The following is a 27,881-nucleotide window of genomic DNA, read 5'->3' as shown; positions in this document are numbered from 1 at the left end:
CCCCTGCTTTAAACTAAATATCAAGACTACTCTGCATATGTGAGAGCAGTTTGTCTTACAGCATGAAGGCTGAAGGGTGGAGACTTCCAAGATGGGTGGGCAGTGGGGTGTGATGGGGTGGGGGGATGTTGGAGAAGCAGAGAAGAGAAGGAGAGGACATCCCAGAGCGCACAACTACAGGAGCTGCATCTCTAAAGAGAAACGAGGCATTTTAAAGACAACATTTAATCAGCCAGAATTCTTAGAATACATATTTAAGGAGGGACAAAGATCATGAGGAGCAGTTTTGACAAATTCCCTGCGCTGTTGTGCTGAGAAAAGCTTTCCAAGTTATTCCTCATCTTTGCGCAACAGGTTTTGCTTCATATATTTAGTTTATATTAACTCCGATCCATGTAGGAGGAAGAAGAAGCATGGTGTCACCATTTCGGCCCTTTGGCACCGAGCAGGAGATCAACTCATGGGATGTAGCGGCTGCAGAGTCAGGTTCAACTCTGGGAAGGCGCTCTCCAGAGTCTCGCTGTTCCTTACCATGGTCCTAATCGTCACCTACTTCTTCTACTGCCTCACGGGATTCTGTGAGTCGGTTCCGAGGACTTTATACAGCCAGCAGGTTTCAGACGGGGACTATGACGTTTCGGAAGATCGCCGGCGCATGCTGGAGGACGCGCGCCTTTCCCTCGACCGCAACCTGACGGAGGACGCGGAGCAGGTGGACGGGGAGGTGGAGGGGGGGCCCCGGCCCGGGGGGGCTTCCAGCATCCCCGTGGACAACAACATCCCCGTGGCCAACACGTTCGGGGCCAAGAGGCTCCCGCAGGCCATTATAATCGGCGTGAAGAAAGGAGGAACCCGAGCCCTGCTGGAGTTTCTGCGCATCCACCCGGACGTGAGGGCGTTTGGCGCAGAGCCGCACTTCTTCGACAGGTTTTACGCAAAGGGACTGGAGTGGTACAGGTAGGCATTTTCACGTGTTTTAGTTAAAAAAAAAAAAGTTTTTTCTAAATGTAAAACAGTATGTAAGACATCTGAGCAAGGGCGTAGGTTTGCATAGGGACGGTAGGGACATAACACTACCAACTTTTCAGGAGGCTCAAATTGTCCCCACCAACTTTTAAGCAACCTTATTTGCATTATATAATGAGTTCAGATATATAGGTAATTTAGATTGTCTTCCCAAATGTTGTAAGGATAGAATTGACCCTACAGTTATTAAGTGAATTATTTTAAAGCAATGTATTACTCTTGTGGTGAAGGACAATGTAGGCTAACATGTAGTTCCATATAGCCTATAGGTTAAGTAGTAGTTAAGAGATTATTAATAAATTTGTATTTATTGTGTATGTTAATATAATTTAAGTTATCTTCAAATATTGCAATTTAAATTGCTAATAAAATCCTGGAATATTCTGGAAGTTTTCAAAATGTTTCTTTAGTAGTTTTTGAAAACAAAGGTTTGAATCGAACCGTGTATCAGGTGAACCAATACACATGAAAGTTAGTATAAGTCGATACAGATTTATTTTGCATTGATCATTTAGCCTATCAATTAATTAGGTTCATATTCGTGACAAATGTAGCCCCGACCCCCGTTCACCCAATCTGTTTGGTCTTATTAATGTCCCGTCGCCAGCAAAAAGTGTACATGCAGGTTATGCCGTTATATCGTCCCTGCCAATGTTGAGACCAAACCTACGCCCTTGCATCTGAGGCTGTGATGCGATTCTTGGCACGCTCAGACCTGAAGAAAACACATTAAACCAACAGTTTGAGCTGTTATAAACACAGCTGATTGTTTTGAATCAGCAGTTGTTTAAACATTTTTTTTAAAGCTTTGGATAGCCTCTCTCAGCCAAAGCTGGATGATGTATTTGATGTCAGGCTTGAAGGGTCAAACCAGCACCGGTGACGGCCGATCACCTGAGCAGATGTGCTGATGCCTCCTGTCAATAAAAGAGCCTGCAGAGACACTGCGAGGCGGATACTCAGCTCTGCTGTAGACAATAATCTCCCTGTATGTTGAAGTGTTGATCAAAGTGCCAACCAGCTCCCAGAGGGGTATTTCATCATCTTGACAGCCATTCAAACACCATTTACTACCAAAACTTCAACATGAAATCCAGCATTAGCTTTCCCACATTTCTCCAATGGAGTGTTTTGTAGAGAAGAACATGCAGACGTAATGGCCATTATTCTCACATGCCATCAAAATAAAACCACGTAAGGCTGAGTGTCACATTTTACAATGACCTTGATATTGGGGTGTCATGTCTGAGTTCTCCATGAGCTTCTGTTGCGGTGGCTGCAGCTGATTTGGAGGTCATCCAGCTGACCAGAGGAATCATTTATATTTGGGTGTAGTTTAGGCCCTTAAACAGGATTTAAGTCTGGATAAAGCTGATCATCTCCAGATGTCCTACAAGCTTCCGAATATGAGCCCAGCTGAGCTCCAATCAGTGTGACAGGACAATACTATTCTGGGACCTGAGAGCAAGAATGATGCCATGAGGCAATTGGGGAGGTTTGCCAGGATGAAGAGCACTGATAAACAAGCTCTCTGTGGACTCAAAGATGTAATTTCATCCTTTCTCTCCATTTTTTTCCCAGCCCTCTCAGTTGTATTTTAACTGGGAACATGAGGCCACATGGAAACAATTTTGCCACTGACAATTTTAGCATTCTGCTAAATTCTTTTTTCTTTACTCTCTCGTGTGTATGTTAGCACTTTTCTCCCTCGCATAATAACACTATTTAACATTTTTAATCCCCTCCCTTTCTCTGATTACCACCTTTGCATCCCATCCATCTTCATACGTTCTTCCCTTTCATTTTATTCATCCTTCTCTCAACACTGTCTTCTTTCCACTGCAGCTCTATTCTACGGAGAGAGTTGTAGAAGAGGAAGTTCTTGTGTGAAAATACCTGTGGCAGACCCGGGGCATGTTCTAAAGTGCACTTTTGTGTGTTTTAATTAGCCTGACTGCTGCTGTAAACCTGTTATTCTTTAATGCTGCTGTTTTTCTGGTGCTGTGACTCAGCAGCACCACTAACAGAGCCTATAAAATAGATCAGCCGTGCAGCGAGCTTCAAAACAAGAACAAAATAGCATCTCCACATTCAGCATGGCCTTTGTTTTTTTTTAACTGTACCACTCCAAATCTGTCAAGTGTAGGAATGTACTTTTTGCTCAGTAGGTGCAAGAATGATAGATGTTGCCATACAGCCCACATTTAACAACAAGACGGGTAGTCTATTTAAATAATTTACAATCAGCATAACCTTTTTTAACTGGCGACTTTACGCAGAAATGAACATAAGCAAAAGCCGAGGTGTGGAAGAGAGGGAAGGATTTACACAACAAAAGAAGGAGTAGCAACCTGATCCAGGGTGAAATCACTGAAAGATGACAACACATATGTCGCTGAATATCAGAATTTGGGAAAATCTGTTTGATGTCATGCAGTCATCTATGGAGAAGCTGCTGGAGGATGCAGAGAACAAGACCATGTATGTATGCGTGAACTTTTTTTCCCACCATACTTATCCGTCTGCCAGTGACGGCTTTGAGACACGTTAGGATTACGCATTCAGAGGTGATGCTAACAGCGATTGGGCCTTGAAAATGCTTCATACTGATGGTGTGTCCCCACAAACGCAGTAAGAGAAGAAATATGTCTTTTTGTCAGCAACAGAAAGGAGTCATCCATGTGGGACAGAGCATCAGCTTGTCGTCAAATCTGAAAGCAAATACAGGCTTAAAAAAAAAAGAAAAAACAACTCATGCATTGGTATATCTACGGTTGAAGTTTCTCGCCCCATCTGTAGTTTTAAGGTCAAAGCGAACACATGTCCTCCTTAAATGAAGACAAACCCACTCAAACAATGTACAGAATCTTGAGTTACTCATTCTTAAAGTGAGAGAAAATGCCTTCCACAATGTACGCGACCAATTTACTGCAGCAAAGGGCGCTTGGATCGCAATAAAAGGTTTCTCTCCTGACAGGTTAGTAAGGTCAGCCATGTCAGAACCAACCACGAATGACAGCTTCAGAAAAGGGAAAAGTTCACTCAGAAATCTGGGATGTAAACCACATTTTGTGACAAGTATTGATTCAAAGACTTAGTGTTTGGTAAGCCAAGAGAGTGTTGCTTTGTTCAAGGAGAACATCGAGACGCTTTTTAACCCAGAGCTCTCACTATAGCACAACCACGTTATTGATTTAAAAAGGATTCAAATAAAATCAAACAGTGAAAATGTCTTCCAATTTTTTTTTTTTCCTAGGCAGAATATTCTTTACAGAGCTATCGAATGCTCTCGTGAAACAGAGCGAGCCTTCATCTGAAGGTCACACTTTGAAAGGCTGGATGGTAGACGCAGCTGGTAAACGGTGCTCATGGTTTTAATCTGGACCTTTGACTACTTTAACTATGTCAGTATGTCTCCATAGAATATAGATAATTCACTCAGATTAAGTATTATTAATTCCTTACTTCAGTGACTGAAACACCAAGACAAGGATAACTTTTGCACGCTTATAGTTTAGCAAAAACCGTATTCAAACGCCACGTCAGGATCTGACGATCATTTTGGATGACATTCTCAAAAATGGACAAACAGCTGTTGAAAGACGAGCAGTTCCACACGCTCATATCTAAAAGAAATGCTTGAACACTGTCACAGTCCAGTTCCTTGGGAAACAAGCACGAACTGAGGCAGATGGAGAAGATTTGAGCGTTGTCATATTTTGAGTCATTTGCTGTCAGATGCTGCACGCTGACGTCTCAGCAGTGCTCTCCCGTGCAGAACGGCATTCTACCACAACTGTCCTCTGTAAGGCGAGGCTGGACCTCGTTCTCCAGTGTTTTCCACTGCTTTTATCTGCGTGATCCAGTCTGTCTCATTCTCTTCCCTCTCCACCCTGTCTGTCTCTCCATCCTTCTCCCTGTTTGCATGCGTGCATGTGAGCCTTCTACAGGAATGGAAAAGCCACAGTCAGTGTATTGAAAATAAGGCAAAGATTTAATGATTTTTTTGTTTTTTTTCTCTCTCTTTTTATGGCTTCCTTGGACTGATGAGTTTCATATGGGACTTGAGAGGCACCACAGAAAACTGAAAAACCAAATTTTTCCGTGGCACAATGGATCTGATTGTCATGTGTTTGTCAGCATGGCAGGGTCGAATAAGTGAAGGCGGAAATATTTTCCTTGCCATAAAAAAATAATTTTTGTTGAAGGTGGTGCCGTTATTCTGATATAAACATATATAACAGGCTTAAAGTAAAAAAAAACGCAGCTATTCACCAGTCCCATTAATCTTTTCGGAGTTTATCAACCGGCTGGGCCACAGTCTTGACATCAAAAGCCACGTTTGATCGGACAGCAGTTAAAGCCTCGTATAAATCATTTAAGGGCAACAGCACAAGGGCAAGAAGAAATACAAGCATGGCAGAAAATGAAATTAGTTGTTGACATGGGACATAGATTTATGCAAATGATGACAGCAGGTGATAATATGGGGGGTGTCTGCCAGTCTTTGGACCTTGTTTTTAATAACACGGTTGGCCAAGGTTCATTAGAGCAGGATGGTGGTGATCTTATGAAGTATTTAATTAAACTGCATATTTATTTTAAGTTGTGTTTAAAATCTGTTACAAAAAATCTGAGAAAAGAGTTGTTATTTTTCCTATATTTAAAATACCAACATGTGCAAACTGTAAATACCATTTTGATGCAAAAGATTTTATGAAATATATCTACCATAATCCACAGTTAAGGTACTCTCCTGTTAATTTTTAGCTTCTTACTTCAGAGCGGTCATCATCCTGACAGACTGCTGAGCAGGGCCTCATTTATAAAGCTTGCTTGCGCAGAAAAAGCGCCTGAAAGTTGCGGAAGCCGCCATCTACGCAAATCCTCGGATCTAAAAAGAAAAAACTAACCGAAAAATCTGCTTATCTTTACGGCAACTAGGACCCTCCCGTAAGAATTTACTTAAGACACGGGGAACTGCGACGCAGGGTTTGAGGTGGGGAAATGAAGCCAGATTCATGTCATACTCTTAATAATGTCATCACATATCACAAAATATATCAGACTTAAAATAATAAAATAATAAAATAAAATAATATAGCGCTGATCGTGTTCCTCTGTGTGTGAAGCTGTCAGTCAGGACTCTGGTGCTGCTGGAGCTGCAGCCGCGGTGCAGGACACGCCGGGAACCTCCTTCACCGCTTTAGGACAGAACAAATGAGGGGCTGCGTTTAGGGAGCCCCACGGAGCCCCTCATTTCTTCCCTAAAGGGACTCAGATTTGTTTTCATATATATGAGTTTTACGGGCGCGTGAAACCTTTACGTGCGGGTGTAAGGTGCCTAAATTATGGCCCCGCGTTAAAACGACGCAGAGCCTACGGCGTAGGGTACGCGGCGACGCGCACCTACGCCGTAGGCTCTGCGTTGGTGACGCAGAACCATAAACCCGCCCTGAGCCGCTCTGAGGGGAGACGGGAGAGGGGGGGGGGGGGGGGGGGGGGGGGGGGGGTGAAGCGGGGCTGCGGGGCCGTTCTCGTATCGCTTTCATACAGTGTCTTGATAATTTGCAATTTAAGGCTGAGCCTACCGTTAGTTTTTAAACTGTAAAAAGTAAGGGGAAAATAAACATGATTTTGAAAAGACGGGGGGACGTGTGTCCCCCTGTTGCACCGGGGAACTCACGGCGTTCCGCGCAGCAACGGCGTGCTGCCACTCACTCGCTTTATTTTATACTATTTATTTTTCTACTTTTACTGTGACCACAAAATAATGTGGTTTTCCTGTCCTCCTCCTCATCAACAACATCTAGATCTCAGATCTCAGTGAAATTCAGTGGCACGGTGGCTCGACACGTTCATTCATTCATTCTGAAGCCAAACAGGTTGCAGGAAGCCACTGCGCATGCTCAGCAGGCTCATTCATATGCAAAATGATTCCATTTTCGGTAGAAAGTGGGCGTGTAGAGGGCGGGATACCAGGCGGATTCACGTGCGCAGCCTTCCAGCTGGACTGTGATTTATAAAGAGAACCTTACGTGGAAGTCTGCGTGCACGCGGTTTTATAGATCCGGATTTTTTTTTGCGCCCGCCATTTTCGGTTTTTGAGCGTACGTGCACTTTTAGTATGAATCCTACGCAGTCCATTTTAAATGAGGCCCCTGGACTGTAACGGATCACATAGCTCACAGTTTGGATCATTTCATGGTTTTTGAGCCAACGATCGGATAATTTTTTGAATTGATCAAGTTTTAACAGGATAAAAAAGGGGGGGAAATATTGTTTTGGAGAAATCTTTTTCTGTGCTCCAACTATGCAGCGGCAACAATGAAGACACAAGAGAGAGAGGTTAGATTCTTATTACTTGTACAAGGAATAGACAGGCAGCTTAACATCAAGCAGAGTTAATGCAGACGTGAAGCATATATATACTCCATAGTTACAAATCAATGATATTGATAGCGTTCAGTCGTCTCCAATGTTTATCTGATTCATTCATGACTACTACTGTGACCATCAATCACAGTTTAGTTCCATTCAATAGGTCAAAAGTCGCCTCCAACACTCATTTTCACAGTATTTTTCCACTTGTAATGCTGTGAGTATAATGATAGTTACAGACATTATAAAACGTAATTTCACATACATTTTTATGTCATATTGTTTTGCTTTGCTTTTGTTATGTATAAGTAAAACAATTAAAGCAACTGTAATTCAACAGGTTGAATACTTGAATTTATTTAAAACAATGGTAAAACAACCACAGCATTTCTACAATTAAATCAGAAATGTATGCATTAAAAAAAACTCCTGTCATCAATAAATTTAAGTTTTGATGTTTTGCTCTTGGCAGTGGGAAAAGAGACACCATGTCCGTATGGCTTCCTTGTACCAAAGCTGACATACTGTGATCATTTTGTCCCCCAACTTAAATGAAGCAGTCCTCCAATAATCACTTATGGGGTTGTTTATGCCTGTGAGATATGCCTGCCACACCTGGGGGTCCTGGGTTGTAACCTCCCTGGCACCCCGACGTGCACCTCCTACACAACACAGTCTCACTCCCAGCGCGTCAAAAACCGACGCTTGGTCAGGGCCCTTAGGCGTCAGTTTCTGACGCACAAGGTCGCCCTCAGCGTCATGCACCGACGCAGCGGGCTCTCAACAGGTTCTAATGTAACCCGGCGGCGTCGCTTCAAGCCGCTCACAGCATCAATCCCATTGGATAAGTGAGGACCGGCGGCGTCGCTTCCAGCCGCTGGGCGCATCAGTCCCCCATTGGATAACGGAGGATCGGACACACGGAAGTATTCTAATTACTGTCCGTTTTGACGTTAACGGCGATTTTCACAATGATATCTGTAACATTTCTTAAGGCAGAAACACAACATTAGTGGGTTAATTTCCTGCACATCAATGTTCATGTTTTTCCCTTCATTCTGAGAAATAAAGAGTTGTTTTACGCTGAGAGCATCATGACAGCCAATCAGAATCCTGGAAAAAACATCAACAAATGACACGTGTAACTTCCAGGCTGATTTATGGTCCGCGTTACACCAACGCAGAGCCTACGGCGTAGGGTACGCTCTGCGTCGATTTAACGCGGACCATAATTCAGGCTTTATTCTAAAGGATGCAGCGGCAAAATGTTGCAAGGATGTCTTTGTGGTTTCCATTCGGAGCTATAAATCTGTTTTTTCCTAATCTGCAGGTCAACATATGAGACGTAAAATGGTTTTACTGACACCGGTACTGTCGCTGCTGCTCTCCTGGGCTGCGGCGGAGACGTGCCGGGGGACGCGCTGCTTCGGCGGGGGCTCCGGAGACCCGAGCCCGGGCAGCAGAGCCTCCAGACCCCTGAGCACCATGGGCAGCACCCCGGGGCAGCACCCAGGGGAGATGGGCGCACCCCGCCGGGGCGCAGCAGCAGGACGCGCAGCCGCGGATTGCTCCGGCGCGCACTGCTCCGGCTCGGGGAGACGCATCCCCATCTCCATCCAGCCCGCAAACGACACCCGGGACTGCCGGGGGATAGAGTGCAGGCTGCCGCTGAGGATCGGAGCCAAGCCCCGGGGAAGGTCCTGCGTCGGGGACGGCTGTGCCCCGGAGGAGGAGAGCGCGCCCCGGACCCGGTGCGTGTGTCCGACAGAGCCGCGCAGTTCCTGGCCGACTCATCATCATCATCATTGTTCCGGTTTTTTCAAATCCCCCCGGACAGGGTGTAGGGAGAGTGGACGAGGAATAACTCAGCTTTTCTCTTTTCTTTGTTTTTATTTTCTTGAAATTAATGTACTGCTTCTGCGGCAACAAGACGTACATTTGGGTTGTAGCAGGTTATAAACCTGTGAAAAAGAAATGAAATCCAAGTACAACGTAGTTAATTGCCTCAAACATAATCATATAATCAATAACAACAAAAGCAATAACCATCGTCATCATCATTGTCATCCTCCGTCATAATTAAATACAATTAAATGGGGATTTACAAATACAAAATAAATTGCTTTGCACTTCTGCAAGTAAACACAAAAAGTTAATCTTATGTCATATGTTTATTTCATCTTAAGTTTTGAGCCGCGATGTTCATTCATAACTTAAACGGCGTGCTCCGCCACACCCACAAACACACACATTCCCAGGTGCCGACAGCGCGACAGCGCAGCGGCGCATCATCAGCACAGCAACCATGTCACACACAAGTGATCGCAGCCGCGAGATGCGGATCCAGCACAGCAAGTATAAACAAAACCCGTCACATTAATAAACGGAGCTCTTACCAGTACCGCATCACTCTCCCGACAATTTTACGTCACCGCACGGATCGCTTCCGCTTATGGCGTAACCGGCGGCACACAGCTGATTAATAATGACATCACACCCGGACACGTGGACCACCCACCTTACACCCCGCTCCTCCCACTGTGATTTATTGGAAGTGATTTATAACTTAACAATCATCATCATCATCATCATCATCATCATCATCATCATCTTCATCATCATCATCATCATCATCATCATCATCATCATCATCTTCATCTTCATCATGATCATCTTCATCTTCATCATGATCATCTTCATCATGATCATCTTCATCATCATCATGATCATCTTCATCATCATCTTCATCTTCATCATCATGATCATCTTCATCATCATCTTCATCATCATCATCATGATCATCTTCATCTTCATCATCATCATGATCATCTTCATGATCATCTTCATCATCATCATCATCTTCATCTTCATCATCATCATGATCATCTTCATCATCATCATGATCATCTTCATCTTCATGATCATCTTCATCTTCATCATCATCATCATGATCATCTTCATCATCATGATCATCTTCATCTTCATCATCTTCATCATCATCATTATGTTCATCTTCATCTTCATCATGATCATCTTCATCTTCATCATCATCATGATCATCTTCATCATCATCTTCATCTTCATCATCATCATCATGATCATCTTCATCTTCATCATCATCTTCATCTTCATCATCATCATCATGATCATCTTCATCTTCATCATCATCATCATCATGATCATCTTCATCATCATGATCATCTTCATCTTCATCATCATCATCATGATCATCTTCATCATCATCAATATCATGATCATCTTCATCTTCATCTTCATCATCATGATCATCTTCATCATCATCATGATCATCTTCATCATCATCATCTTCATCATCATCATTATGATCATCTTCATCATCATCTTCATCGTCATCATCATGATCATCTTCATCATCATCATCATGATCATGATCATCTTCATCATCATCATCTTCATCTTCATCTTCATCTTCATCATCATCATGATCATCTTCATCATCATCATGATCATCTTCATCATCATCATGTGACCTTCGGAAGTGTCAAAGGTCACCGCGTCTGTTGCTTTTCGGCCTGAAAAGACTATTTCGTGTCTTTTTTTGCATAGTTCCCTAACGCTTTGAGCTAAGACACTGAAATTCTAGATTATGTATCAGGAGGTGACTTTCATCCACTGTGCGGATTTTCAGATCTGTGTGACCTTCGGAAGTGTCAAAGGTCACCGTGTCTGTTGCTTTTCGGCCTGAAAACACTATTTTGTGTCTTTTTTTGCATAGTTCACTAACGCTTTGAGCTACGACACTGAAATTCTAGACTCTGTATCAGGAGGTGACTCTCATCCCCTGTGCCGAGGTCCAGACCCGTGCGACCTTCGGAAGTGCCAAAGGTCACCGTGTGTGGTGCCTTTTTCGGGCCTTTGAAATGTTTTTTGAATAATTCACTAACGCTTTGAGCTGGGAGACTGATTTTTGACTATGTTGCAATGCAGAAGGCCCTTTGCTAGGATCTTTTTGTCCCGTGGCTGTACGACTTCCACAGAGCTAGTTGGCATTGCAGAGGGTTCACAGAGTTGAGACTTGGCAAGCCCAATCTAAGCCCCATATGGAGGCCACAGGTCGAGTTTTACTTGGTTTGGTCAAATATTGTGGCAACGTTGTCCGTTCGAATGTTGGAAAAGGTGACGTTTCAAAGCCCCACCCATCGAAAAGTACAGGTCTGATCTGCACCAAACTAACGTCTGTCTGATCAGGGGATGCCCCCAAACAACATATAAAAAATTCAGACTCCTAGCTAAAGGCGTTAGTGAACTATGCAAAAAAAAACACAAAATAGGCCCTGTTCCATTAGTCAGGAGGCTCTCAGAGCTAGAGGTTTCTACACCCTCCTAACCAGCCAGAACGTTTTAGAGGAAACACTGTTGCAGAAGTCATAGAAATCTGAATTTTGTATATGTTGTTTGGGGGCATCCCCTGATCAGACAGACGTTAGTTTGGTGCAGATCAGACCTGTACTTTTCGATGGGCGGGGCTTTGAAACGTCACCTTTTCCAACATTCGAACGGACAACGTTGCCACAATATTTGACCAAACCAAGTAAAACTCGACCTGTGGCCTCCATATGGGGCTTAGATTGGGCTTGCCAAGTCTCAACTCTGTGAACCCTCTGCAATGCCAACTAGCTCTGTGGAAGTCGTACAGCCACGGGACAAAAAGATCCTAGCAAAGGGCCTTCTGCATTGCAACATAGTCAAAAATCAGTCTCCCAGCTTAAAGCGTTAGTGAATTATTCAAAAAACATTTCAAAGGCCCGAAAAAGGCACCACACACGGTGACCTTTGGCACTTCCGAAGGTCGCACGGGTCTGGACCTCGGCACAGGGGATGAGAGTCACCTCCTGATACAGAGTCTAGAATTTCAGTGTCGTAGCTCAAAGCGTTAGTGAACTATGCAAAAAAAGACACAAAATAGTGTTTTCAGGCCGAAAAGCAACAGACACGGTGACCTTTGACACTTCCGAAGGTCACACAGATCTGAAAATCCGCACAGTGGATGAAAGTCACCTCCTGATACATAATCTAGAATTTCAGTGTCTTAGCTCAAAGCGTTAGGGAACTATGCAAAAAAAGACACAAAATAGTCTTTTCAGGCCAAAAAGCAACAGACGCGGTGACCTTTGACACTTCCGAAGGTCACATGATGATGATGAAGATGATCATGATGATGATGAAGATGATCATGATGATGATGTTGATGAAGATGAAGATGATCATGATGATGATGAAGATGAAGATGATCATGATGATGATGATGAAGATGAAGATGATCATGAAGATGAAGATGATCATGATGATGATGAAGATGATCATGATGATGATGAAGATGAAGATGATCATGATGATGATGATGATGAAGATGATCATGATGAAGATGAAGATGAAGATGATCATAATGATGATGATGAAGATGAAGATGATCATGATGATGAAGATGAAGATGATCATGATGATGATGATGATGATGATGATGATGAAGATGAAGATGATCATGAAGATGAAGATGATCATGATGATGATGATGATGAAGATGATCATGATGATGATGATGAAGATGATGATGAAGATGAAGATGATCATGATGATGATGATGCAGATGAAGATGATGATGAAGATGAAGATGATCATGATGATGATGAAGATGAAGATGATCATGATGAAGATGAAGATGATCATAATGATGATGATGAAGATGATGATGATGAAGATGAAGATGATCATGATGATGAAGATGATCATGATGATGATGATGAAGATGAAGATGATCATGAAGATGAAGATGATCATGATGATGATGATGATGATGATGAAGATGAAGATGATCATGATGATGATGATGAAGATGATGATGAAGATGATCATGATGATGATGATGATGATGAAGATGAAGATGATGATGAAGATGATCATGATGATGATGAAGATGATCATGATGAAGATGAAGATGATCATGATGAAGATGAAGATGATCATGATGAAGATGAAGATGATGATGATGATGATGATGATGATGATGATGATGATGATGATGATTGTTAAGTTATAAATCACTTCCAATAAATCACAGTGGGAGGAGCGGGGTGTAAGGTGGGTGGTCCACGTGTCCGGGTGTGATGTCATTATTAATCAGCTGTGTGCCGCCGGTTACGCCATAAGCGGAAGCGATCCGTGCGGTGACGTAAAATTGTCGGGAGAGTGATGCGGTACTGGTAAGAGCTCCGTTTATTAATGTGACGGGTTTTGTTTATACTTGCTGTGCTGGATCCGCATCTCGCGGCTGCGATCACTTGTGTGTGACATGGTTGCTGTGCTGATGATGCGCCGCTGCGCTGTCGCGCTGTCGGCACCTGGGAATGTGTGTGTTTGTGGGTGTGGCGGAGCACGCCGTTTAAGTTATGAATGAACATCGCGGCTCAAAACTTAAGATGAAATAAACATATGACATAAGATTAACTTTTTGTGTTTACTTGCAGAAGTGCAAAGCAATTTATTTTGTATTTGTAAATCCCCATTTAATTGTATTTAATTATGACGGAGGATGACAATGATGATGACGATGGTTATTGCTTTTGTTGTTATTGATTATATGATTATGTTTGAGGCAATTAACTACGTTGTACTTGGATTTCATTTCTTTTTCACAGGTTTATAACCTGCTACAACCCAAATGTACGTCTTGTTGCCGCAGAAGCAGTACATTAATTTCAAGAAAATAAAAACAAAGAAAAGAGAAAAGCTGAGTTATTCCTCGTCCACTCTCCCTACACCCTGTCCGGGGGGATTTGAAAAAACCGGAACAATGATGATGATGATGAGTCGGCCAGGAACTGCGCGGCTCTGTCGGACACACGCACCGGGTCCGGGGCGCGCTCTCCTCCTCCGGGGCACAGCCGTCCCCGACGCAGGACCTTCCCCGGGGCTTGGCTCCGATCCTCAGCGGCAGCCTGCACTCTATCCCCCGGCAGTCCCGGGTGTCGTTTGCGGGCTGGATGGAGATGGGGATGCGTCTCCCCGAGCCGGAGCAGTGCGCGCCGGAGCAATCCGCGGCTGCGCGTCCTGCTGCTGCGCCCCGGCGGGGTGCGCCCATCTCCCCTGGGTGCTGCCCCGGGGTGCTGCCCATGGTGCTCGGGGGTCTGGAGGCTCTGCTGCCCGGGCTCGGGTCTCCGGAGCCCCCGCCAAAGCAGCGCGCCCCCCGGCACGTCTCCGCCGCAGCCCAGGAGAGCAGCAGCGACAGTACCGGTGTCAGTAAAACCATTTTACGTCTCATATGTTGACCTGCAGATTAGGAAAAAACAGATTTATAGCTCCGAATGGAAACCACAAAGACATCCTTGCAACATTTTGCCGCTGCATCCTTTAGAATAAAGCCTGAATTATGGTCCGCGTTAAATCGACGCAGAGCAGAGCCATAAATCAGCCTGGAAGTTACACGTGTCATTTGTTGATGTTTTTTCCAGGATTCTGATTGGCTGTCATGATGCTCTCAGCGTAAAACAACTCTTTATTTCTCAGAATGAAGGGAAAAACATGAACATTGATGTGCAGGAAATTAACCCACTAATTTTGTGTTTCTGCCTTAAGAAATGTTACAGGTATCATTGTGAAAATCGCCGTTAACGTCAAAACGGACAGTAATTAGAATACTTCCGTGTGTCCGATCCTCCGTTATCCAATGGGGGACTGATGCGCCCAGCGGCTGGAAGCGACGCCGCCGGTCCTCACTTATCCAATGGGATTGATGCTGTGAGCGGCTTGAAGCGACGCCGCCGGGTTACATTAGAACCTGTTGAGAGCCCGCTGCGTCGGTGCATGACGCTGAGGGCGACCTTGTGCGTCAGAAACTGACGCCTAAGGGCCCTGACCAAGCGTCGGTTTTTGACGCGCTGGGAGTGAGACTGTGTTGTCCTACAATGTAACTACCTAACAATGTGGTCCTATTTTACAGGGATTTTACGGGGAAACAGGAAGCGCTCTCATTCTGGTTACTTCAAAAAGGCCAGCAGCTTTTCATGGTCTTCCTGCTTCGCATGTTCACCATCACTGCTGTAGTTTTTTTGTGCAGAGCTTACTTGTGTTTACTTCCTTTATGGAGCTCAGACATAGCAGTGAGCTACATGAATATGACAGTTGGAGCACATAAGCGCTGAGCAAGAGTTGTTATGTATTTATTTTTTTAAACATGTGTTTATTAGTTTTTTGTTTGCAATTTATAGCAAATCAAACAGGACATTCTTACAGGCAAGATAACGGAGCAAACCTTTTCTCCTTATTCTCCCTGCCTTCCCCCCTTCCCCTCGCTAAATAAGTAAAACATTAAAACTAAAAAAGATAAGAGGAAAATAAAACAAAAAAGAAGAAAAATAATAATAAATTAAATAAATAAATAAATACATGAATTACATAGTTAACAGTAGACAGATATTGCTAACAGGTATACAAAGAGTTTCAAGGGCGTTTCTCAGTTATTTACATTATATCATATAACATTATATCACTATATCACACATCCTACTCCCTCAGAGCCTCCTCTTGCTGAAGCAAATTACCAACTTTAACATCATGTCTCAAAAACCTTATAAAATGTCTCCAGATGTCATCAAAAACGCAAGAGTCGTTTTTACTAACACTGCAGGAATATATCTTCAGTTTTAGTTAACCAATCACATTTACTGGTTCCTGCTTAGTTACATGTCCGACTATGGTGGAGGTTACGGCATAGCGTTCCACACAACTGTGGATATACGTTGTGGGTTCGACACAGAATCATAAACCAGCTTGATCCCGGCAGATCACAGATCATCCATGATCCATTACGCCCTACTATTGAGTGAGCAGACTTTAATTTCAGTTATTAGATATTTAAAGTGAGGGAGCAAAAATACTTCTTTCCCCTTCAGTGTGAGCTATTGAGATTTTATTACACACCTTTATCAATTTTCTTAGACTGTGTCACATTTGACCTTAAAAATCATCCTATTGCAGAACATCCCTACTTTTATTCCATCACCATCAAGGAGGCCAATTTCAAATACTTGCCCTGTCAGTCCGGAGTTTATGACAGCAGAGATGGTGGAAATGGACTCTAATGGGCAAAGGGCAACGTTTTCCCCAGCTAGGGCGATTTTTCTCCACACCTCACTCTATGCACAGCCCTGAGGCTATTAGTGATGGAGTCTTGACACGGCTGATTGGTGTAACAGACCTGGAAGTGGTCCCTGCCGTGTTGAGTAGGACTGGGTTTTAATGGTGGTGGCTTTTGGCATACGTTGTGTGTAGGTGGTGTTATAAGGTTCGAAAAAGCCCACACTCACACCCCATATGGTGAGAATTATAATAATTTGAGGCGGATTGTGGTCCATTTTGGGGCGCCTGTAAAATCTTGTGGAGGTTTCAGTTGAGTCACTTTAGCTCTGCACTGTAATAGGCTGGTGAGGAAAATACTGTGTGAAGAAATAATGGTTGCGTTCCCGGGGGCCAAAAAGAAATATTTCTGATGCCTGGTAGTCATGCTCAGTTGGAGAAAAGAATAGCACGAGCCTGGAAAAAAACAAAAATCAATTGTTTTGTCACACATAGTCAACGATTACGGTGCATGAATTTATCCAGATCCATAAAAGAGCAAATATGAATCCGGCTTTCACGAGCATGATAGAGGACTGGTCTCAATTTTCTGATTTTCTCATCATAGTCAAACTGATAACCGCTCCATTGTACTGCATATTGACGTACATTCATGTTTTTTCAGATCTTCAAAATATTTGTGTCTGTTGCAGATGTTATCTGGCTAAGTGGAGGAAAAGATTTCTAACATCTGCTATGCATTGAGGGAGAGTTTATTGAAAGGGGAGAGCTGATCTTTTTCATCACACCAACCAAGTCTCGTTTAAATCCAAATTGTGAGTGAAAGTAAACAAGATGTGAAAACAAAAGGCGAGTTTACAATGCAATAAATCATATCATAAAGTAGATGGACTTATCCTGATTTGATGTAGGTCAAACATGCAACTCCACCACCACATCTTCAGGCGTCATGATGCAAACAGCGAGTAGCCCACCAAACAAACTTTAGATTCAGAGTGGCTGAAAGTGGAGAGTACTGAAAACTGGCTGCAAAGGCCTGTTCGTGTCCTTCGATTTGCTGAATTACAGCTTGATAAAAGAGCTGCATGGTTAATTCTCTTAAACTGAATTTCCTTTTAGATGAGTGTTCACCGATCCAACGATAGGAAGTCGCTGCTCTGCATGTTTACCTTGTTCCTGACTGTCATCCCAAAGTGAGATCAGCCCAGCAGCTTGACCGAATTAGCTTGTATTTTAAAAAATCTTTTATTACAATTAAATTTGAACATGGATTTGGTGCACTGCACTGCAGGTCTAAATTTAAAACATTTGAGCATTGTTGAGTGCTTCTCAGATGATTTGTTTTCTTGCACATAAAACCATTAGGTGCTGTTTCTTTTTAATGGAGACAGGCCTCAATACAGAAATATACTTTGGGGGGGAAATTAAATATTTTCTTGAAATTATTTTGGCATATATTATGATGATTATTATTTGCAGTAAGTTATAAGAATATTTTATCTACATCCGAGTCTAATCAGCTTTACTATTGTTGGTGGGTGCTTCCGCTGTTCGCATGTACTAAATGCTGAAGCCATTATTAAACATTCCTGCAAGCGCTGTGAACCCCACATCCTGTGAGAAGTCCTAATTATAAGTGGACACTCATAGTCACTAATTAGGCTTCGACCAGCATAAAGTATTTCATTCTTTTATAGAGGACCACCCCCAGAAGGCCCCTACTCTGGGCCCCTCACACAAACAATCACACATCAAAACACATGCATGATTTTACGCCCATGATCCCACATGCTGTCCTGCATATGTGCACATATGCACACACACACACACACACACACACACACACACACACACACACACACACACACACACACACACACACACACACACACACACACACACACACACTAGAACTTCACCATTTCAGATAAGCTCCTATTGAAGACACTTTCACAGATACCAGCTTTAATCAAAGTTTTAAAAACCTTTGTCTAATGAGTAAGAATCAATATTTCTGGTCACTTCAAGACATACTTGAGCATGTCCTGATTGAATGTTATTTGTAATGTGGCTGCTAAATCCATGTTGATAATACCCTGTTGGAGTTTCCACTCCTGACACTTATTTAAGTACCGGTACATGTTTTGGCAAAATGAACACGGAGACAGCACATTTTTAAATTATATCCCACATAAAGCAGTGCTTTAAGTGGAAAAAACTAAGTGCCAGTACTCCCCCTGTTTACCTGCTGTCTATCATACAAATATGGGACAAAACATGAGTGATATGTATACAGTATGTCTGTCTATTGTTTTATTGTACAGAAATTACAAAGAACAAAGCCATTTCTAAATCAGATCCACATGAGCCAAATTCAAAGTGTCACGGAGCCACACTAACTTTAACCTTGATGGTGTTAACATGGCATGGAAATATCATTGAAAAGGTAAAGATATACAATAAAAGCACCTCAAAAACGTAAAGAAGTGTAAAAATATTACGGTTTCCTTCTGGAAAATCTTCTGTAAGATGTCTTTTTAGTATCAGGGCATGGCCTGTGCAAGCCTCACTTCATTAAAACAAATTTACCTTTTACCTAAAAATATATCTTCAAAAACTCAATACACAGTCTCTGCGTAAACATGTTGAATATCAAACTGTCCATGGTCAACATCCCAACCGTGATTGTTTTCCTTCCACTTTTCCTTTCATCCAAAATACCTACTTCCACTTGAAAATGTACACAATGGAAAGTGCACTATGACGTGGACAGCAAGTGTTTTGCATCAAGACAAAATGTTTCTTTTGAGACTTTTAAAGTGTCCGTCCACTTAAAGCACTCACAGAAAGAGATGGTTTCCTGTGTATGTTAAGGTTGTTGTGTGTAGTTACACAAAGGTCAATAAGTTCAATAACACACTCTGCTGCGCGAGTGTGTTTTGTCACTATTTTATTTGTCTAAGCCTTGTGATTGGCATGATGTATCCTCCAGATCAAAAAGATAATCCAGAGGAGATGTGGTTTGTTGAAAATCAGTCCAATATTCCCTTTAGAGGCAAGAGGTTGGATTTTTAAATATTTTTTACTTGTTCCATCAGAGAAAACAGATCTACAGTAGGGACTGCACTGTCACTGAAAGGACAGTTCAGGGACCAAAACAATACACAGCACAGATACAGCGATACGTCTCGAGTGGAAGAGATGCATGAAAAAGATGTATGTTGTACCAATCTACTCATTTAGTTCCCAGCAAAAAAGAAAAAAGCTTTTCCCCCAAAGGTTCAGTATCTTCCCTGCCTGCTAACCACACTGGCCACATTTACAGGAAGAACAATATCATAAGACATATCATGATTTTTGTGCCCTATGTTTGGATGCTTTTTTATGATGCATTCCCTCGTCTCCTGTACAAGACAGTATAGTGCACCACAAAGCGTCTTCACCGTTTTGTGCTGTCTGACTATTTTGTGTCACGTCAGGATTAGTCGGCAGCTTTTACAGTTACAATGACAGCAATGATGCAGTTTTAGCAGTGCCAACTAAAATAACACCAGTAGTGTCTGAAAGTCCATTCTGCCGATGGATCCACCTCGTTGTTCCCTACACTTGAATGAACAAAAACATCACAACGGCAATGGTGTAGATGAAGTTATGTGAGTGTGATGGAAAACTCAGACTATCCCTGGTAAGACATAAAAGGTAACATGAATGCTATATTACTTATACAACTGATGTGTTGTGAAGATAACCAGTGATCCTTTGCTGAACTTATATTTCTGGTCAGATTGAAAGGGAAATATTCAAGCATGAAGTCATACAGTAAATCAAATCCACTTTTTTCCTGTCAGGCTGCCTATGTTACCCCATGAGCAAGGCAGCAAAGGGAAATGTTTTTCCCCTCAGTTTGCCATTTGCACGTTCCCATTTTTATAGTCTTGATTTTTTCCACCAGCTCTTAAACTGGGATTCTGCTAAGCTCTAAGCTCTTGGATGTAAAGATGTATCTCAAAGCAGAAACCTCCTGTATAGGATTTTTTTTAAGTAAATGGTTCAGCAAATTACTATATTAAACTACACAAGATTTATAACCAGTTTTGGTTGAGAATGTGACATGATAATTATATTTCTAGGCTCTTGTTTTCGTCAGACAGGTCCAGTTTCAGCGCAGAGAGCCATTTGCTAAGATGCTGCGGGGCTGTAGCTCTGCCACTATACTGCGGGAGAACCCATAATGTTGGGGCCAGGAAGTCTTTCCGCCACATCCTTGTTGCCAAAGTTTTTCATTTAATCTTGTGATCCAGACTACTTACAACATATCAGTAGTGTAATCAGCTCTGTTGCACTTCGGGGAGGAAGAGTGCTACATCCTTTTAACAGCAGGGAGTTCCAGACTGCTGTGGCTAGTCAGCAAAGCTGTCATACGCTGGGCTAAATAGAAAACATATTCGCACCACAAGTTCCTCTTTTTGCACATACACAGCATGCAAACATTTAAAAGCAGTTTTATTTGGCTTACAGGCAAGGGGCTTTGCATAAGACACAACTTATTTTAGTTGTGTCTTATGCAAATATTATTTGCATATTTTACTAATCCCTTCTGATGTGTTCTTACACCATAGATAGATAGCTATAGATTTATGACAGAAAATACCTGTTATTGACTTTCTAATAAGTCTGATTGTGATGAGGAAGATAGGAATAGGAAAAAAAAAAATCGGCATGGTATCAACCATTAATATGTGTGCAGACAAAAAAAAAAAAAAAAGGAAGATAGGAACCTGAGGAGAGTAGGGTAAACGCCACAATCCATTAAGTATTCATGAGTATGGAAAGATAACTTGTGCTTAATTGCTAATGTCTCACTTACTGTATGTTAAGTAGTGAAGGACAAATCCAGGACTATGGATGGAGGGGGGCGGTGGGGCGGCACAAACACTGACACCTCTGTGCTCCAATGTGTGTGTGGGCAAAAAGACACTCACACACTTGCCGAAAACAATCAGTTAAATAGAGACAGACATATTGATCAGACACAGATAGACAGATGCAGACAGGGAGCAATAGGCCATTTGCAGCTGTGGCAATCTGATCATAATCAATAAATGGTATTTAATTATGGGTTCATTTATTGGCTGTTGGTTGAAATTACATACCTTGAAGAAAAGAGGAAAGACTTAAAGCATGCTTAGGCACATCTCCTGAGAAGTTTTCATGTACCCATGGCCAGGCACTTTGTCATTTCCCAAGTCTGCTTTATTAAAATGTCATACAAACTGTGCAATTTCTCTTTAAATTGTAAGAGAATCAAACCAGAGCTAAAATCTGAGGTGGGTTTATTGTAAAAACAAGTCCAAATTTAAAAAAAAACTTTTGACTTTGTTAACTTTTTTAACATTTACTTAAGAATTACCTTTACGTTCTTTTGATTAATTGTCATGTCAGAACTTGATTACAATCTGTCTGGGAGGATTGAACTGAGTTCCCTCAGATGTCATACGGCTTTCTAAAAGGTCCCTTGGACTAACATTTAGTTTCAATGAAGGTTTCTGATCTGAAACAAATAAACCACATTGGCATGAATCCTGTCTGTTTCCAGTAACACACCAAGACACATGTTGAGGAAATGAACGGCAAACAATGAGTTCGTTGTTTTAAACATTGCTCATCCTCCGTTTATCATCCCAAACTAATTTACTTCAGAAATCCAACCTCACACAGTCTCCCTTGTTAAATGAGAAACACAAATACATCTGAACACTGAATCATGTTATGTAATTTATATAATTCCTATTTGACAGAATAAACAAAAGTGTCTACAATTATTATAAGAAAGCAGGTACACATATACAGTTGGTATTATAGCAAACCGTGTGGGAGGATACATTTGTAGATTATTCCTTATTGTCAAATGAAAGTAGCAGAAAGCAGCACAAAAGACATGCTTTCATGTTAAAATACCAGCTTCAGCTTCATTTGGTGGAAAATTTGCTCTTTTAATTGTTGTCTTATCATCTCCCATCGCTGCTATGAGCAAAAACTAATCAAAATAACTTTGGACTCCCATCGCAGTCATGCAACTCTACCTCCATAACTGAGATGCTTAAGGAAGTAATGGTTGAAGAAAAATGAGTGATTGATGGAAAAAAAGACCAAACAAGAGTAACTCTTGCACAGCGTTGTAAAAGTGACTTTACTTCCACACCTACAGGGGAACCCGCTTGCTCTTGTTTGGTCTCTTGTTCTGTCACCTGCCTCTGCCATGATTTCCACTGTAGCTCCGGGAGCTAGTTTCATTGTTGTTTATGTGTAACATGGAGGAATAAAGCAACGCGTAGTTGTTGAAAGGGAGTCCATAGTTACATTGGGATCTGATTTTTCTTTTTCTTTTGCCTGTAGCAGGGGCAAGAGACCATGAGAGCAAGACACTTTCCAAAAGTAATTCAATATTCCATGAAAGGGAATAAAACATTATTTTAATATGAAAAAAACTCCTTTGTGCTGCTTTAATACACAAACCTCAAGTTCCGAAGCACTGGGATGTTTTCTAAAATGCAACATACCATTTCAGTTTCTGGATCCAGGGTCAGATGGTGCTGGTTACAACTGAGCTCACATGGATGATCAAGGTGGTACAACAGCCTTTTGTGAAGTGTTCCTGGAGGACTCGGCTTCATGTGTCCAATGGTGGCTTTCAGCCTTGTCCTTGACTTTTTTTATGCAATATCATCCACTTAGATGACTAGGAACACCCCTGTTTCTTTTTTGTTTTATCATTTATTCATTCATTTCAACTGATTGATGATTCTCTGACTGAGTTTGGATCAAGATGCTGAATCGTGACCCATCCTCGCTGGAGCAGACAGTGCCTTAGCCTCTTTCTATATCTAATCGTGACGACCTCACCCGTCACCGATTAATCTACTGATTGTTGAATCATCCACAACGTGGTTACTTGTACATTTTATACATCATGAGCTTCTTTATTTGCTGTGTGTTGTTGGCATCAGATTCTACATCTCTTTAGGGGGGAAGACACAAGACTAAAAATAATTTACTTTGTTTACTATAGAAAGAGGCAAATTAATTAGCGTGTCTTAGATTTATTTTTTGTGAGATTTTTGTAAAACCTTTCTTTTCTAGAAATGTGGTTTGCACATTAATGACACTAATTTCTATATCAGCGATATATAGCCTTCCCCCTCATTGTAGCCACATGTTTAACCCACCCGCTGAGCTCAGCAGCTTGCCAGCCTGGTTGCACTTCCTCCCGAGGCTGGTCTGTTAGGATCTTGTAGGGGGGTGTGTTTGGGGGGGGGACGACGACTTTGCTCTTGCAGGAAGAGGAGGGGGTGGAAATCTGTAGGAAATTGCTGTTAAGTGATTCCTGAGGCTTTGTGGTTTTGACTCATCAAACCCATGACTGGATGGTCCTACTCTGAAGACCTTACAAAGAGACTCAGGGGGGCTTTCGGGGGCTCTTGAACAATAACAGAGTACAGTATCTAAAGCTTTAATCATGCTGATTTTTCACTGCTTTAATGGTGAGAGGATTTAATGTGTTTAGATGATCTTTTATGTTATTTTCACGGAAATTACCACGTGATTAAATCGGCAAGTGTAACTATAGGCTTTGCTGTCTGGGGATCAGACATCAAATGTTTAAACTATAATAAAAAATTGCCAACACTGATGGTGTAATTATGTAATTATCACAAAAAACATTGAGTGATACTACTATGGCTTCTAAAACAAGAGATTAAAACTGAGATTATGACTCTCCCAACCATTTTTTAACAATCTCCACCTTGATGGCTCATCAAAATTCTCCATCTAACAAAGTGTTTTTTTTTTTGTTGTTGTTTTTTAGGAACCTGATGCCTCGGACACTGGACGGCCAGATCACTATGGAGAAGACACCGAGCTACTTTGTTACAAAGGAGGCCCCCAGCCGTGTCTGCACCATGAACTGCCAAACCAAGCTAATTGTGGTGGTCAGGGATCCGGTAACACGGGCGGTGTCTGACTACACCCAGACGCTCTCCAAGAACCCAGACCTCCCGTCCTTTCAGAGCCTTGCCTTGAAGAACTCTTCCACGGGCCTGGTCGACACCACGTGGAGCGCCGTCCGCATCGGCCTCTACGCGAAGCACCTAGAGAACTGGCTCCAGTATTTCCCCCTGTCTCATTTCCTGTTCGTTAGCGGTGAGCGGCTAGTGTCCGATCCAGCTGGGGAGATGGGTCGCGTTCAGGACTTTCTGGGTCTGAAAAGAGTAGTTTCAGACAAACACTTCTACTTCAACCAGACTAAAGGCTTTCCTTGCTTAAAGAAGCCAGAGGGGAGCAGCAGACCTCGCTGCCTTGGAAAATCTAAGGGCAGACCTCATCCCCAAATCCCCTCTGAGGTACTACAGAGACTCCGAGACTTTTACAGGCCTTTCAACCATCGTTTCTATCAGATGAGTGGACAAGACTTTGGCTGGGACTAACAGAAGAACTCTTAGTCATATGTCTTATGCACCATATGTGTTGTATTTAAGACAAAGACTTTTAAATCCTTTCCCAGTACTGGAAGTGGTTTGTTTTCTCTTGTACTCACACAACTGCCTTCCAGTGGACACACCCAGAAACGATGAAAGCACAGTGTTATGGCATTGCATAATCAAGCTAGTTTATTATTTATCACTGGACAGTGGACGTCAGTCCCACACGGCATGACTGACTGACAATGAGCCGCTATCTGTCTTGCAGGCAGGCAGAAGCATTAAGCCTCGTTTTGTCAGGTGGCATGAGACGCTACGGTTGATAAACGAACGTGCTCATTGGAAATGAGGGCCTGTTCCAAGGTGTCATGTTCCCATCGACGCTGATAGGAGCAAGCATCAATAAAAACCGAAACCACTATGGGGTTGGATTAATGCAGATTAAATACTTTCCCCGATTCACAAAAGACAGATACTATCAGGTTTTAGTGTACAAAGGGCTTTCATTTCTGATCAGTGGCTGTTTCCTCGGGGCTAACGTTCTCAGGGAGGGTAAGAGTTAATTCTGCCTGTTGAATAATCGAGGCCTGCCTTCAGCATTCATGAACTGCCACATTTTTGCTGAAAATAGGAGCTGAAATGCTGCTACTACACAATCACATGGTAGTGACTTTTTCTTGCCCTTTCAGTATGTTCTACACGTTTTAAACGAGATTTTATCCTCTCGCTATGTTTTGTTTTCTATTTATGGTTAATATTAATATAAAATACTGCAGTTACATTTTCTGTTTTATGGAAGAAATATATTTATTACATGACAAACAACACATAAAACTGGAAAGTAACAGACAGGACATTGAGGATAATGTCATACCCCACAAGGCTTTGATGCCTTAATATTTTTATTGCATTTACTCCAATAGGAATTTCTAAAACTATGCAATGTGTGTAATGTTACAAAAGGCTTTCTGTATAATGCAGTTGGTACACTAACTGATATCCAAACTGAAGATAAAAAAATGCATTCATACACATGATGCATTTGCATGGAAATAAAGATGTGTTTTTCCTTCAATGTTGCATTTTATTCGATATTTTAATTGCGTTCAATAACACCAACTCTACCAGCTGTAGTTCACTGCTCATAAATTCTTTTTAGATCGGTGATTCTTTTTTAAACTCTTTTTGAACCAATACAGCAGTCTGTATGAAAGCTGATCTGACTCTGAAAAACTGTTAAGTAAAACTTTTTTTCTAAAATGCATGACTTCATCTGTTTTCATTTCATGTGTTAAAGCAAATTATAATGTGCTATTGTCCTTCATGTCTAAGCTGCCGTACATAGAATTTGAAGGTGCAGTTTGTCTGTGTGTTGGAAGTTCAGTGAAAAATAAAATAAAACAATATATATTCTTGGTCCCTCATCCTAGTCATGGCTCTGTATCACAGTTAGATACGCGCCGATCCACTTTTGTCTTAGTTCTGATCCAACTGCAACATATACAGTACCACCTGATGACTGTATCAGATTCATATATTGATGGGGGGGAGGGGGTTATTGCTTTTAACTGAATATTTGTGAGAAAGAAAGTACAAAAAGTATTGAAAAATAAGCATACGTTATCCATATTATCTTTGAATAAGTTAAAGACATCAATGCATCATCTATACAGGATAAAGCAAAAAGAGCTGTTATATAAGTACATTGAAATTATGAAATTAAATTGTATAGTATTTTATTTTATTCTATTATTTTTTGGATGCATCTGGTAAGGCAACGCAGTGGCGGTAGTTTGCACTGTTACCTCACATCAAGATGGTTTTTGTTTCAAATCCTGGCAGTTTCCTGTGTAGATTGATTGATTGATTGAAACCTTTATTGTTACCTTTACCTTTATTTTTATTTAGATGTCGCATGTTTCCCCTGTGCTTGCATGTGTTTTCTCCAGGTATGCCGACTTTTTCCCAAACTCCAAACACATTTATTTCAGGTTACCCTGGTGATTCAAAATTCCCTGTGGGAGCGAGCGTGAGCAAGGAAACTTAAAAGTAGCTTGTCAAGTCATGAATCTGGACTGTAATAAGAATTTCACATGTTATTTATTAAGAAAGTTTAGTCTACAAAAATAATTAATTAAAAATGTAATTCATTCTTTTAAATTTCTATATTCATTTTGGAACCAGGTTTTATGTCATAAAATAATAAGCAGATGGCACTCACCCTGAATGTTATGTGCACTAATAATTGGCCATGCTTAGAAACGTCATTAGTAATTATACGCTATTAGTGGTTAAAGTCAGCAAAGGGAATCAATAGATCTTTTCTAAATGCAAGGTTTGTCTTCCACGATCTTGGTGTTGCTGTAACTTGCTCATACTTTAAGCAGCTACACTAAAGAGAAATTTCACTGCGGCCCTCGCTTCATCTTCACCACTTCTACTGAGGGGTGTGGCCAAAGTACTGCGTTCATTGTGGTCTTTAATTAGGAAAGATGTCAGTTGACTCAGAAAACTTCTTCCTTCTTGTCCAAACAGAATCAACAGAGGGGCACTTGTCTTTTGATTTGTTTGATCCTGTTAGACAGAAAAAACCCCATCTACACCGGTGTTAGAGGCAACTACCTAAACAGTCACTTTTAAATAGAACAAAGAGATCTCATTAACTGATTAAAGTCATGGCTTGTTTATGGAAATTTTCCGTGGTTTGTTCATGAAATGGCTGGCAGCTTCCATTAGGAAATTAATGTATAATGCATATATGACTGCAAACACCCACTCCTAAGTCCAGTCAGTAGTTCTGTCACTTTCTGGTTTTTATGTCTGGCATTAGTTTTTTTGTGGGCCTCACTAAAATGTGCAAGGCTCATTTAATCTGTGCCAGTT

General features: G+C 41.8%; 1 protein-coding gene across 1 annotated transcript; it reads left to right on the top strand.

Moving 5' to 3' along the window:
* The first annotated feature begins 142 nt into the window (after positions 1–142).
* LOC133422291 (heparan sulfate glucosamine 3-O-sulfotransferase 6-like) lies at positions 143–26,473 on the top strand. Its single transcript, XM_061712240.1, has 2 exons — positions 143–957; positions 24,386–26,473. The coding sequence occupies exons 1-2, from the start codon at positions 461–463 to the stop codon at positions 25,002–25,004; spliced, it is 1,116 nt and encodes a 371-aa protein (XP_061568224.1). The 5' UTR covers positions 143–460; the 3' UTR covers positions 25,005–26,473.
* Positions 26,474–27,881: the final 1,408 nt, after the last annotated feature.

The sequence above is a fragment of the Cololabis saira genome, chromosome 21, assembly GCF_033807715.1.
Source record: "Cololabis saira isolate AMF1-May2022 chromosome 21, fColSai1.1, whole genome shotgun sequence".
NCBI classification, from domain to species: Eukaryota; Metazoa; Chordata; class Actinopteri; order Beloniformes; family Belonidae; genus Cololabis; species Cololabis saira.
Note: the sequence above shows the minus strand (reverse complement) of the source record. Positions and strands in the feature narration are given on the sequence as shown.